Source organism: Melanotaenia boesemani, chromosome 10, assembly GCF_017639745.1.
Source record: "Melanotaenia boesemani isolate fMelBoe1 chromosome 10, fMelBoe1.pri, whole genome shotgun sequence".
In the NCBI taxonomy this organism is placed as follows: domain Eukaryota; kingdom Metazoa; phylum Chordata; class Actinopteri; order Atheriniformes; family Melanotaeniidae; genus Melanotaenia; species Melanotaenia boesemani.
Genome location: NC_055691.1, coordinates 29,342,674 through 29,355,831, shown reverse-complemented (window position 1 = coordinate 29,355,831; position 13,158 = coordinate 29,342,674). Strand labels below are relative to the sequence as shown.

The 13,158-nt window shown below is 38.0% G+C and overlaps 1 protein-coding gene across 2 annotated transcripts in view; it reads left to right on the top strand.

The window, feature by feature from the left end:
* The window catches only part of shank3a (SH3 and multiple ankyrin repeat domains 3a), a 197,664-nt gene that overhangs the window by 167,287 nt on the left and 17,219 nt on the right, over window positions 1–13,158 (top strand). For both annotated transcript variants that reach the window (XM_041998109.1, XM_041998108.1), the window contains exon 15: window positions 11,347–11,422. In XM_041998109.1, coding sequence (XP_041854043.1) covers window positions 11,347–11,422 — 76 coding nt within the window. The remainder of the gene's footprint in view (window positions 1–11,346; window positions 11,423–13,158) is intronic.

Below are 13,158 nucleotides of genomic sequence, written 5' to 3'. Positions count from 1 at the left end.
CGACATCAAAAAAGTGCCAGCCTTAAGATGCCTCAATGATACAGTCATTCATAAAAAAATACAAAAAAAACACAATAAAACACACAATCATGAACGTTCAGCATTCAAACATGAATATATATATACACATATGGACACATACATATACACACTAGCACATTATATCTTAGCAGCATTTAGAAGATTTATTGCAGTGGGATAAAAGCTGTTTTAAGCCTGTTTGTCCGTGTTTTAAAGCTTCTGAGTCGTCTGCCTGATGGCAGCAGTTCAGAAAGATTGTGTCCAGGGTGGGATGCATCATTTAGGATTTTCTGAGCCCTTCTGAGGCAACGTGCACTGTGGTGTTCCTCAGCCCCAGTGTAGCAATGCACATGGTGTAGCAATGCTGGTATAAAGTCAGTGAAAGAAGACAGAGAAGCATTTTTATGTACCTTTTTTTCTCAATTTGAAAATAATTAGGAAATGTAGTTTGCACATATGGTAGGTGATTACATGGGGGGGGGGAGAAGCAGAACTGCTCAGAAATATTCCATGGACTTTTATGATCACAGCTTGTATGCTTTGCAATATTTTGTTAAGGCTTCAGTTCTACATTTTATATATCTTAAATCTGCGAAGAAGACTGATTACCATTCAGTGACAAACTGCATATAACCTGAATTCTCCCATAGTTGCACAAACTGGTCTGTTCCAAACAGAGATTGTGAGTCAGTTATCAGTAAGTAACTCTTGGGTGCTGACTTGTAAAATGCAGAATGAGTATGCAAATGCTGACACAATAGAGTATGTGCATGCAAATGGCCCGGCTTTTATTCACCTCTATGCTTATACACTCGCACACACTTTAGTTATTGTCTATATTCTATGTGGAGTCAGCAGATAGATTAGCATAGCCAACTAATCCATCTTATTAGAAAGTGAGCGTATATGTGTGTGTGTGTGTGTGTGTGTGTGTGTGTGAGAGAGAGAGAGAGAGAGAGAGAGAGAGAGATAGAGTAAAGCACAGGTTGTGAGACATGTCTTTCGTGTTAAGGTTTAGCTGAGTCAGTGTTATAGACAGCACAAGAAGGATCCTGCCATATAACCCTGTAAAAAAAAAAAAGTCTGCACAAAGTGTTGTTAAGTGACATTTCAAAGTGTGAGTGTGTGTGGGTGTTGTGACTGTTTGTTCACCACAGAGTGATGGCCACTATCTGTACCTTTCATCAGAAGTCAGTCAAGTGTGTTGAGCCATCTCTCTCTCTAGAGGACAGGTCTATATCAACTCATAATAAATGGCAATGCTATTTGAACAATGAATCATAGCTGAAGCAGACTGACAGTAGAGCAGAGACATATCACGTTTGACACGGGCTGCATTGGAGGACACCAGGTCATATGCACTCATGCGTGCATGTGCTCACAAAAACAAACTTGAGAATCAAGTCTATTTCACAGTGTCATGGCTGTTTTCACTCACTCTTCACCTGCAGTTCTTTCACGTGAAGTGTAGACACAGTTTACTGGATCAGGTTCTCTATAAAAACTGCCATGACTTGACAAACACTATGCTTCATTCTCAGAGAAGCTTCACTGTTGTGAAATTAGTAAAAAAAAAAAACATATTCTTTTGTAGATAAGCATACAACCCCACTTCTCAAAAAGGTGGGATGCTGTGTAAAATCTAAATTAAAACAGATTGCAGAAAGTTGCAAACATCTTGGACTAATATTTATGTAAAAAGACACAACATAGAAAACATATCAAGACTTTAAGTGAGATATGTTACTTTTTAATGACATAATATTTGCTTGCTTTAAATTTGATGGCAGCAAAAGGTCTTAAAAGTTAGGACAGGGCCACGTTTACTGCTGTATAGCAACCCTTCTTCTTTAACATCCTTCCACATACAGTATGATCCTATAGGAACTGAAGAGACCCATTTCTGGACCTTTGAGCAAGAAATGTTAAATTTTCTGTCACAGGATTCTAGCTGCTCAGCAGTCTTAGGTCCTATTTGTGGATTGTCAGCGTGTCAGTCACAGGACAGTTTTCCACTTTCCTTCAGTCCATTCCAAATGAACTTGTGTTCACAGACACAGAAATCTTTTGAAGTGTTCCATAGCCCAGAAGTGTTTTCAGGGACAGTCATGTCTGCTTTATGCTGTGTCACCTGAGGCCCTTAAGATCTCATTCATCCTACACAGATTTTTAGTTGTGTGTCTTGCGCACAGAGATGTCTCTTAGGGTCCATTCACGCCAGCCTTTTTGATTCGAATCCATTTGATTGGCAAGTTCGTCATTTGGGGAAATTTGAATGCTTAAACAAATTCCAATTCTGATCAAAGAAGCAGATTCAGTGGGCTTACAAATGCGGTTCTTGGTCCTCTCCAGGCAGACCAAATACAGGAAGCAGACTATAAAGCAAAGTGCATTATGGGTTCAACATATGGAATTGTGGGTAAACACCAAACTATAAGCTCGTATGGGTTGATAGGCGGGTCTACACAGGATAAATGTCTCGTGGTCAGAAGTGGAAGTATTCTGTAAAAGTTCTGATATAAATCTAAAACCTCAAGACTGCTAGGATCTGATGCTGCTCCATATTTCGTTATGTGGTAGAAACTGAAGTTGTCCTGCATTAACCAATAAATGAACGAGTTTTCTTCTTCGTTGTGTGTCTCGTCTCCTTCAGTAATTCTTGATGCAGCTCTGCCTCTGGTAGAGTGTGGAACACGTTATTTTAAAGGTCTGATTTTTTATTTTTGCAGCGTGAATGCAAACTTGGTCCGGAAAAATGGTGCACCCCCCATCGCATTGAGTCCCCAGTCATACTGAGTGTAGTGGATTATTCTGATGTGAATGCAACCTAAATGTCGAGGACATTGCTTCACAACTTTCAGTTACCGTTTCTGCAGGTTCTGCTCACCTTTAACACTAAATCTTTTTCTGTTTTAGATTTTTTTATACCCAGTTATCATGCTGACCTGCTGCTAATTAACCATAATTAGTTGCAACATGTTCCTACACCTCCTTCTTTTTAGTACCACTTATTTTTCCAGCCTTTTGTTGCCTCGGTTCTAGTCGTATTTTCCCCCTTTGGATGTGTTGCTGCCATCAAATTAAAGATAAGTTAATATTGTGCATGACATAGCAAAAGTTCTAGCTTTGAAAAGTTAATATTTTTATGTTTGCTTGTTGATAAAGTACTGGTTTATTAGGTTTGCTAATCCTACATTATGTTTTAATGACATGTTTCATAACATCCAATCTTTATTAGAACCAGTGTTGCTTATCAGAGCAATGTTATATATAAAGGAACTAGGGTGAATTTGTTCCCACACTCTCCTGCTTTTATTCCCCCCTAGAACATATGTTAGGGGTTCTGTTTTTATCTGCATCTCTTGACTTTGACTAGAGGTGTGTTGTTAGAAGCCATCACAGTGTTTAAGGATCTTGTAAATTAGCTGCTTTTTGTTTTGTGAATTTAATTGAATTGTTCAAGGCTTCTTCGTCTTCGACATAGCTGAGGTATTTATAGGTGTTTGTCTCTTTTTCTGACACTTACACAGCAACAACAAGCTCTCTTAAGGCTTTTCAACAAACCAACCAACAAAGAGAGGAGGAGTAGAAAGACAGCAGAGAAGCAGAGATATGAAATACATGCTGGAGTTGTTTAGCTCGGGGCTGAAACAGAGTTGGACATTAGGGCCAGAGACAGTGTCACAAGCTTTCTGCGTTACTTGCTCAGGGAGTCTTTTTTTTTTTTTTTTTTTTGACAGAAAAAAATAGAAAGTGCTTTCGAAAGGAAAATTTTGCTGAGGATTTTTTAATATCTGTCTACACAAAACAGACCTTTCGGGAGTCCTTTTAATCATTTCAAGGCAAAGATGAGAACAAGACCAGTTCTTGTCAGTGATTCATGCTGGAACATGGACAAATGGAAAGAAGGACGGACAACTTCCTTCACCAAATCTTAGAGGAAGCTGATAGAATCAAAAAATGGACTGTTGTCCAGTCATGGTGTCAGATCTGCCTGTGTTGTGTAGCAGGATAGATGGAGTGGTAACAGTTGTGAAAGCAGAGCCACCCAACTTCAGGTGTCATAATCATTACTGGGGTAAGTCCCGCCACAATCTGAGAGTCACAGTGCTGAAAATGATGAAATGTTATTCTATTAATAACCCTATTTTGTAAATGTGAGAATCTTATAATACGTCCCAGTCGTGTCTCTCTACAAGCCTGCAAATAATTCCATTTTTAGCCTGAATGGGACTATGATCCAGTGCAGTGAAAAGAAACATCACAGCCTAAGATTATTTGATCGTTTGTCACATGAATATTTTAGTCAGCTCAGTGTTCACTTATAATAATCAAAGCTTTTATTGTTCATCCATTTCCTGCATTTTGTTGTTTCTCTTTTTAATATATTCACTACAGATTTTGGACACATGTTATGCACCGTACATACAAACGTGACTTTGATGAACTCCTCTCTTATAATGCTAGCATAATTTGGTCTTGTCTCCTATTCTGTTTTATTACAAGCTTTTGTCCTTATCGAGCCATTAGTATTTGCTGTGTCGTTGTCTGATCCTGTGCTTAGATCAAAGTGCCCTGTTTGACCTTGGACTGCTCATACTAAAAGGATGGCATTAAGTTTATAGCTGGAAACAAGCTTTGCCCACACTTCCTTCTTTTTTTTGCTTTTATTTATTTTATTTTTCTTTTTTCCTGTTTGTAGCTCAGGTGTTGGTGTTTATAAAGCTTTAATCTGCCAGCTTGCAGAGTTTGCAGAATGACTTTATGTTTCAAGTTACCAAATCATGTAATGTTCACATATTCTGACTTTTATAATCAGAGTTTGTAGTTCCCATTATGTTTGGTTTTAAGGTGATGACAGGGTGGAAGCTTTAAACCCTAAAATTTTGCTTTTGGTTTATCAAGCCACATCCAGGGTCACTTTTGGTAATAGCAAATACTGTAAGCCATAACAGGTCACTAATCAGGACTATTTATGTGGCCCGTGTATCATTGTTCTCAACTGCTGTCGGCCTCTGTTTTAATCCATTTTAATCAAATATATTATCCCCATTTCTTTCTATTTTTGTATTCATTCTTTGGTTTTATCTTCATCTTCGAGTTTTTGACACCCTGCATAGTTGATCAAGATAGCCCTCATAATTTAGATCATGTAAACGTAAAAAAGATTTGAAGTGTATTATTGAAGGAATGTTACCCTTTAAGTTAAGTTGAGTACTTTGATGTTGAGTACTTTCCCAGAACTCCAAAAGATGTTAAAGGTTTACTTGAATGCCTTCTGTATACAGAACAGATAAAGATTAAATTGATGCAGACTCAGTTCTTAGTCCTTCTTTTGTGCTGAGTTTTCTTTTCCTTCAGTGTCCTTTCTATCACACTGTCATATTGTGAGCATGACTAATTTCATCCAGTGTTGAAAAAAAGAAAGAGGACGCCTTTCTATTTAAATCTCATTCATAAAGGTTAGAGGAAAAGAAAGTCACGGATTCAGGAAGATGAAGAAGAATAAGAAAATTAGGATAGCGGTCTGTCCTCTGTGCTGTGTGGGGGTGGGCTAGCCTTGTGTCCAGCTGCACACCCCAGCATCCTGCAGTTATATCTTTAGTACAACTGGCACATTGTGTGACAGCACAAGAGAAATTTTTAAAAAATTGCCTTTCCACTTCTTTGTTCCCCCCACCAGTATTTCATTGCAGGCTGTGTGGCTCCTTTAAAAGTTTCACCAGAGTTCAGTATTGTCCTGATTCATTAAAAGACTGTTTTAGTATTTGTGGTGTACAGCGCCCTTTAGATTTACTACACCCTGTATGCAGTCTTCCATCCACTGGGTTAAGGAGGTTAACACACACAATACAAACAAGCAGGCATACAGAGAGTAGAAGAAAAGATGCGTGCATGTGTGGGTGTGGAAGGATAGAATTAAAAAGTCAATGAGGCTCACTTGATAAGTGTGTGTGTTTGCACTAATGTGTGTTTGTGTTTGTGTGCAGTTCTTATCAGTGGTAAAACAGCACAGGTTAATTCTCATTCAGCGGAGTTCACTGTGTGTCCGTGTTGGTTTGTGTTTCCATTCATCTGTGTATGTGTGAGTGTGTGATGTGGCTCTTGTGTCCTTCAGACAAGGACAGTGAAAGAGTTACTATCTATCCAGAATGGAGAAGCACCATGGGCTGAAAAAGAAGCACATGCAGCAAAAATCTCAGAAATGCAGCTTGTTAACAGAGTGATAGAAAGCGTGACATATAGCTTGACATGCTAAAAATGCTTTAATCTCAATTACAACGCACTGTATCGCACGTTAGAATCAACAAACAACTTATTCTCACATTTTCATGGGTGAATTATTGAGCATAATGCAGAAAGAAAATATTTCAGTTAGTTCCACATTAAGTCTGGAGATCAAGCCGAGCATTTACCCCTGAAAGTCAGTGAAAAACCTCAGCTTTCAGGGTGATTTCTGGGTGCAAATACAAAGAAAGCTAGGTACAAATCTGGATAAGGGTTAAACAAAAAGAATAAAAATGTTATAATAAAGCTCTCTTCTAGAGTTTCTGCTTTTATCCTATTTGTCCTAAGGCCATCTTACATCCAGGGACATGTACTCATGCTTAATAAATGTAAAAAATGAAACAGAGATTGGCATCACTTGGATTTAATCTTTGTCATTCCAGGTTACGATCCCCTGCTTAACCCATTCATCCATATAATCTCTACTTATTTGGGTTTTATTTGATCCTCATTCTACCTCAAATGATCTGATTTGAAAAGAGAAGCTATTGGCTAAAGCATACAATGATCCCGAGCAGAGAACCAGCTTTCTTTATGTTTGCTCAGTTACTTTCTGTCACTGGCTCTTATGCTGCTGCCACAGCAGATGGCTGCAACGCAGTTTGCGCTCTCCACCACAGACTTATAGAAGATTTACAACTTCTTGCTGCATATGAAGGACTTTAACTTCCTCAGTTGTGTAATAAAGCTTTTCTTCAAGAAGAGGGCAGATTTCCAGATGTTTCTCAAAGTAAATTTTAAAACGCAGTATTGAACTTTAGTGAAGTAGCTCAGTCCTGTCAGTTTTAGCCGGAAATGTGGAGGGCAACGCCTGAGCATATGACTCTGTCTTAGTTATCTGACATACAGTATTTATAGTGTTTATTTCTGATGCAAAGCTAAAGCTGAACTTTCCCTTTGCTTGAATTTTCTCATTGGATCACTCATGTGCTGTACTGTGTCGTTCTTTTGTGGCAACTGTGGCACATAGTTTTTATGGAAATGCCTCTGCCACTAGATTTCTCTTTTAAAATATATTCTAAACCAATTCCCAACATGCACTCTCAGGCAATTGTGTTTCAAATTGCTTTAAGTGGAAGTGACCTTCCTCCCTTACTCTCTTTCTCTCTTTTACCTAAATACTGTGATGTCACACTACTTTATTGTACAGCTTTCAGTGTTGTCTGAACAGTCTGAGGGAGAATAGGAACTAGCCATTAATAAAAACCCTGGAGACCAACACTTGAACCAAAACAATCTGAATGCGTTTCTTTATTATGAAAATAAACATATTTATTCATATAATATATGAATGTATATTATGCATTATATATGGTATAAAGCAGTAGTAACTAGCCTCTTTGCAGTGAACACCTATCTTGTTTCCTTTGTGTGTGTGTATGGGTGTGTGTGTGTGTGTATGTGTGTGAGTGTGATGGATGGAAGTGGAGTTTAGGTTATCTGTGCTATCAGGACCCTGCTTTTAGATGCTCCTGGGCAGCACAAAGTACATGACAGTTGTGATGAATGAGCCACATTTCACACTTTTAGACTGTATCTGGTATCACATGGCGCGCACATACACATGCACTATGCACGCACATATGCATGCACCACACACACAATAATATTAGTTTGTCCATTCAAACTTGCAAACTAGATAAGTGACACTAATCAAACTTGAAAGTATGTGTGTGCGTTATGCATTTTTCTCACAAAATATGAAACACTAACTTCTTCACCAGTCTGTTGATGTGTTGGCGTTCAGTCATCCACACACTGGTCCTTTTTCAGTTAATGCTCCTTAAACTTCAATCAGACACTTCTGTGAGGGTGACAGAAAGACTCACAGTGAGTGCATGATATCTGCAATCCAGGTGAGATTCTACAGAGTATAAAGTGCATGACTAAAAAGTTATTAATATGATTATAACAGTTTTCATGAGTTTACCAAGTGCATAATGGTTTTATTGAAGTGGCAGAAGATGGAAGCAGCTAAAGACATATATACATGTATATATATATATATATATATATATATATATATATACAGTGTAGCTGTTATCTCTAGGAAAATGTGATGTGTACCTCACTTGAGGACACCTTTACACTGAGGAGAAGCTGCAGCATCACAGAAACCTGTTTAAGTCCTTCTAGAGCAGTGTTCCTCAATCCAGGTCCTCAGGACCCACTGCCCTGCATGTCATGGATGTGATCCTACTCCAACATACCTGATTCAGATTAATCAACTTGCAAATCAAGTTCTTTGCAAGCCTGTTAACGAGCCATTCTTTTCATTCAGGTGTGTTAAAGTAGGGTTACCCCTAAAACATGCAGGGCAGTGGGTCCTGAGGACCGGGATTGAGAAACACCGTTCTAGAGTGACAGTTTTACTTGCTATTAGAATTCATATAAAACAAACACAGAGCATTATGCTAAACAAATCAGTTGTGAATGGGAGAAGTTTAAATGCTGGTATATGGTAGTATAGACAGCAGTCATTATCTGCTACTGCTATTTCTTTTTTCGGTTTCTTGTTTTCATTTAGCTTAGATGCTGAAGCTAATTTCTGTAAATAAAACCATGCCGGAAGACTGTTTGGTCAGTATTGTTAATCATTTAATGTTTATTTGATATTGCAGAATGTCAAATTCCTTGATTAACTAATTTCTGCTGTGTGCATGTTAATGCTAATATTTGTGCTGGGTTGAAAGTGACATGTTACTACTAGGCCTGACCTGGTCAAATTTCCATCTCAGAATGTTATGGATGAGCACCAAGTGGGTCATTCCACGTGACACTAACATGTCTAGTTGCCACTGGATTAATGGAAAGCAGTGCATGTGTGAAAGGGGATTATGTAAGTGAGAATGTTAGAATGCAGCTTCCCTGTCTCCCCCATCACCTTCCTTTTTGTTACAACTTTTGCCTGTGCATACAAAATGCCATCTTTCCTCCTCAGACGGACAAAAAGTCATCTTCAGACTCGCACAAAATGCCATTCGGCTCCTCCTTGACCTTTCTTTATCCATTTCTTCCACTAATTGATGATAAGCGCATAAAGAACACTCAACCTTTTTTTTTTTTTTTAGAAAAAATATTAGCTTCCTTCTGTGTTCATTATCCCAAATATAAATCTTTGGTTTAATTTTCCTTCAGCCTTTATCATCTACTCTACAGTAACTCTGTTTAAGCATGTGATGCCCTGTACACAGACTGTATAATTGTATACTAATGTGTTGCAAGACGTTTAAACAAAACAAATTATCTAGTTACTTTATGACATGAGGAAAGGTAGAGAAACCTCTCTGGAAAGAAGAAATAGTAACAGTCTACATTTGTCCTTTTATTTCTCACCGAAACTGAAAAAGACATTTAGTTTGAGAATCACTTGTCTTGACAGACATCACCATGAGCGGGGCTTGCATGGTGATGGAAGCGGAAAGCCAGATGTTTGGAATCAAGCACAGTGAGAACTGAAAGTGTGAGCGCTAGAGATGGGAAAAACCTCACAGGGAAACAAAGTTATATTAAAAATAAAATGATGACAAAAATTAAAAGGTGAGAAAGGAAGAATGAAAGCTTTGTGGGTCAAAGTAAAGTGAAATCAAAAGGTGAAAGAAGTGATATTGAGAGGCTGCGCCTTTTTTGTGCAGGTTTTGTGTTTTCTCACTGTCGTCAAGACCAGTTTCAAGCATAAAAGGGACCAACACAGCTTAGCTGTCCGTTGTAGTTCAGTCGTGAGTACTGCGTCCCAGTTGCAATTTAAAGTTGTGCTTTTTCTTCCTTGCTTGCTCAGTTTTTTCATCAGTGACATTTGAAACTTCTTATTGCTTCCCCACCAGCCTTCCTCTTTCTTCTCATTTTAACTCTTGACAGGATTCACTGCAACCATTTTTGGAATATTGTAACAACTACACAGATTTCTGTCAGATTTGGCCTTGTTTATGATGTAAACATGCGTTTCTTTCTTTGGAAATCTATTTAAAACACTAGATTGAAGCACTCAAATTAATTAAACCTCACAAAACTTTACGTCTTGCACTCATGATTGCAGTTTTTTAAAGCACACTGTAAAGTGTAAAGTGCAGGAAATAGACACTGGACACACAGAATGAGATGTGATCCACGTTTTTAAGGCAGTTTCATGTCGGCATGCTATGAGCTTTACATCACTATTGTGGTGCTCTGCTCCCACAGCCTCTCCTAGTTAAGAGTTCTTGCGTGGCCTCAAAGGGTCATGGTGCTTAGTCAGCAGGTTGTCGTTTAGTGGAGATGCAGCATGTGCTGTTGGAGTGAGGAGAGGGCATCGATTTCTATCAGCACTCACACCGGATAAATCCACAAACTGACCAAAACCGTATACATATACGGTACCCAGACCCAGACACTGTATTAACCAGGTTCCCTTTCTAATGCACTCGAATGCAGAAAAAATACTAAGTCAAAACTGCCATTTTTTCCAGATTCAAAAGCAAGAAAATACCATGGAACAATTATAGTCTGATAGGTTATGATAAATGAAGCATGCTAATGATAATTACTTCTCTGTAGTAGTTTAATTCCTCTTTCTGCTCATTGATTTAAATTATTGCTGACATTTTTACACTAACATGATAGAGCGTGGAGCAGACACAGTCTTGACATTTTTAGGAATATGTAGAGTCACCAGTATAGCTAAATATAATCAAATAAAATTATACTTTCAGCTTTAAAATATCTTTTATATAATTTGCCCTTACCTTGTTTACAATCTCTGGGCCTCTGGTGTTAAATCAAAGTGCTAACCTATCAACCATTTTGTGACAAGAAGAGCTTGTTGAAGGTAAATCAAAACTATATTCTCAGAACATTACAACAAGGTGGTAAAACTGTGAGAAACAAACAAAAGAAAAACAATTAACAGATAACTTATTGATATTCAAATTGAGTTGTATTTCTCTCTTCTTGTTTATTTATTCACTTTCAGACTTGGTTTCAGCTTACAATATAATATAAAAAAAAACTTGAAGTTCTGACTCATTTTATCAGATTAAAAGCATTTGTTCTGCTTTGCAGAGACTCGGGAGGACCGCAATAAAAGACTGTTCAGACACTACACTGTGGGATCTTACGACAACTTCACCTCATACAGGTACAGCTTCTGTCTCTGAGCCAGCATACTTCAGCAATGTTCAGCCCATGTGTGACCATTTATACTGCACAGATTCCAAAGGTCATGCCACACACTGAAACCCTGTCAGGGTTAAAATAGTCCATTATAAAAGGTGATAAAGTGAAGCTGCTGCCATCTAAAGGAAGAAATCAGCCAGTGCATTCAACTCTGATTCTAAGATGCAGAGCAAATTGTGAGAACTAAAGCAGCTTTTGTCTGCATGCATTCATGCACTGTGCAGACAGATGTTAAATAATGTACTCAACAGGAATGCGTATAGGCTCAGTCAAGTTGCTGCTGCCAGGATCTTCTCACTTGGCTTCTTTGGTTAACGTCCTATGCAGCCACTTTATGTTTCCTTATTCATGTCTGAAGATAACATTTGGAGAGAGTGTGAGTGTTAATTCTCTTTTAAATCAGGTGTGTTGGTGGAGAATTGACTTGAAGGCTATGGGGGGTTATGTAATGATGCAAATTCCCACTTTAAAGCCACATTTTAGACATTAAATTAATCTACACGAGAATAGTTTGCACCAAGTCTATAAAGCACCAGATTTATAAGTCACCTCTGTCACTAGAGCTACAGATGTTTTAAATTAGTATTACTAAAACCGCATTAGTCTACATACATGAGAAGTACATACTTTAGTTTTGGAATGGCAGGTAGTTACTAAAACCAGATCCAAATGAGTGAAGAAGACCTGTAGAAATAAGCAGTAAAGCTAATCTCCTAACCCGACCCTAACCCTAAAATACAGTTATGAACATGGCTTAAAATGACAGCAGATTACAGTTATGACAAATGAGGTTTTAATGTCTCCATAAATCATTACCTGAAGAATGCCCATACTCAAAGCAGTCTTAACACAAGTTATTTTGCACAATTTCTCAGATATGAGCACTGTTTTTTGGAATATTAGAACCACAACTGTAAAAGGGTAAGTTTATTTTGCGGAAACTTCACTTTGAAATGTGTGTTGTGTATATATAACTTTTTTTTTTCTTTTTTTTTTTTTAGTTATGTAGGTGGATCCTGAGCAAGGAAAGTGAGCGCAGTTCATTATCAAAGCATTTAGGGGCACAGAGCAGAAGTGAAAGCATATATGATAAAAGGGTTTCAAGTGTTTGGACAGACACAAAGTTACTTAGTGATGCTAAAACAGTAGAGTTTTCTGTGCATATTAAATAGCTTATTATGAAACCAAATTTTTAACCTCCCTTTGCAGAAAGATTGGTTACGGGTCTTTTGGCAGGAGCTCTGTTTTCCCTTGGTAAGTCTGAGAGACTGGAGTGTATGTAACTGAACTAATGACACTGCAGCCACCGACTGGGCTGAACACCAGAGCTCAATATCTACATCTGCTGTGAGGAAGAATGACCAATAATCATAAAACTTAAACAAAAAATAGAAAAAAAGATAAGCAAAACTGGTGTCTTATATGAAGGAATCCAGGGTGTAAAGCTGGCAGCAACCTTTCTCAATCTATGTTGGGAAAAGCATACAAGATGTAAGGATATGCTGCAGTTTAATTAGCTGTTTGTGCACACTAGGTTTAGGTGTTCAGCACATTTGACACGATTGAAATATTGGTTAATTTAACTCCCATTCAATTTGTGACTTCCTATCTAGATGGTTTGTGGAGAGGGACTGGTATTGAAAAACTTTTGCACACAACAAACCTGAACATTGATATTTGCAATGCTGCTCAAAACTG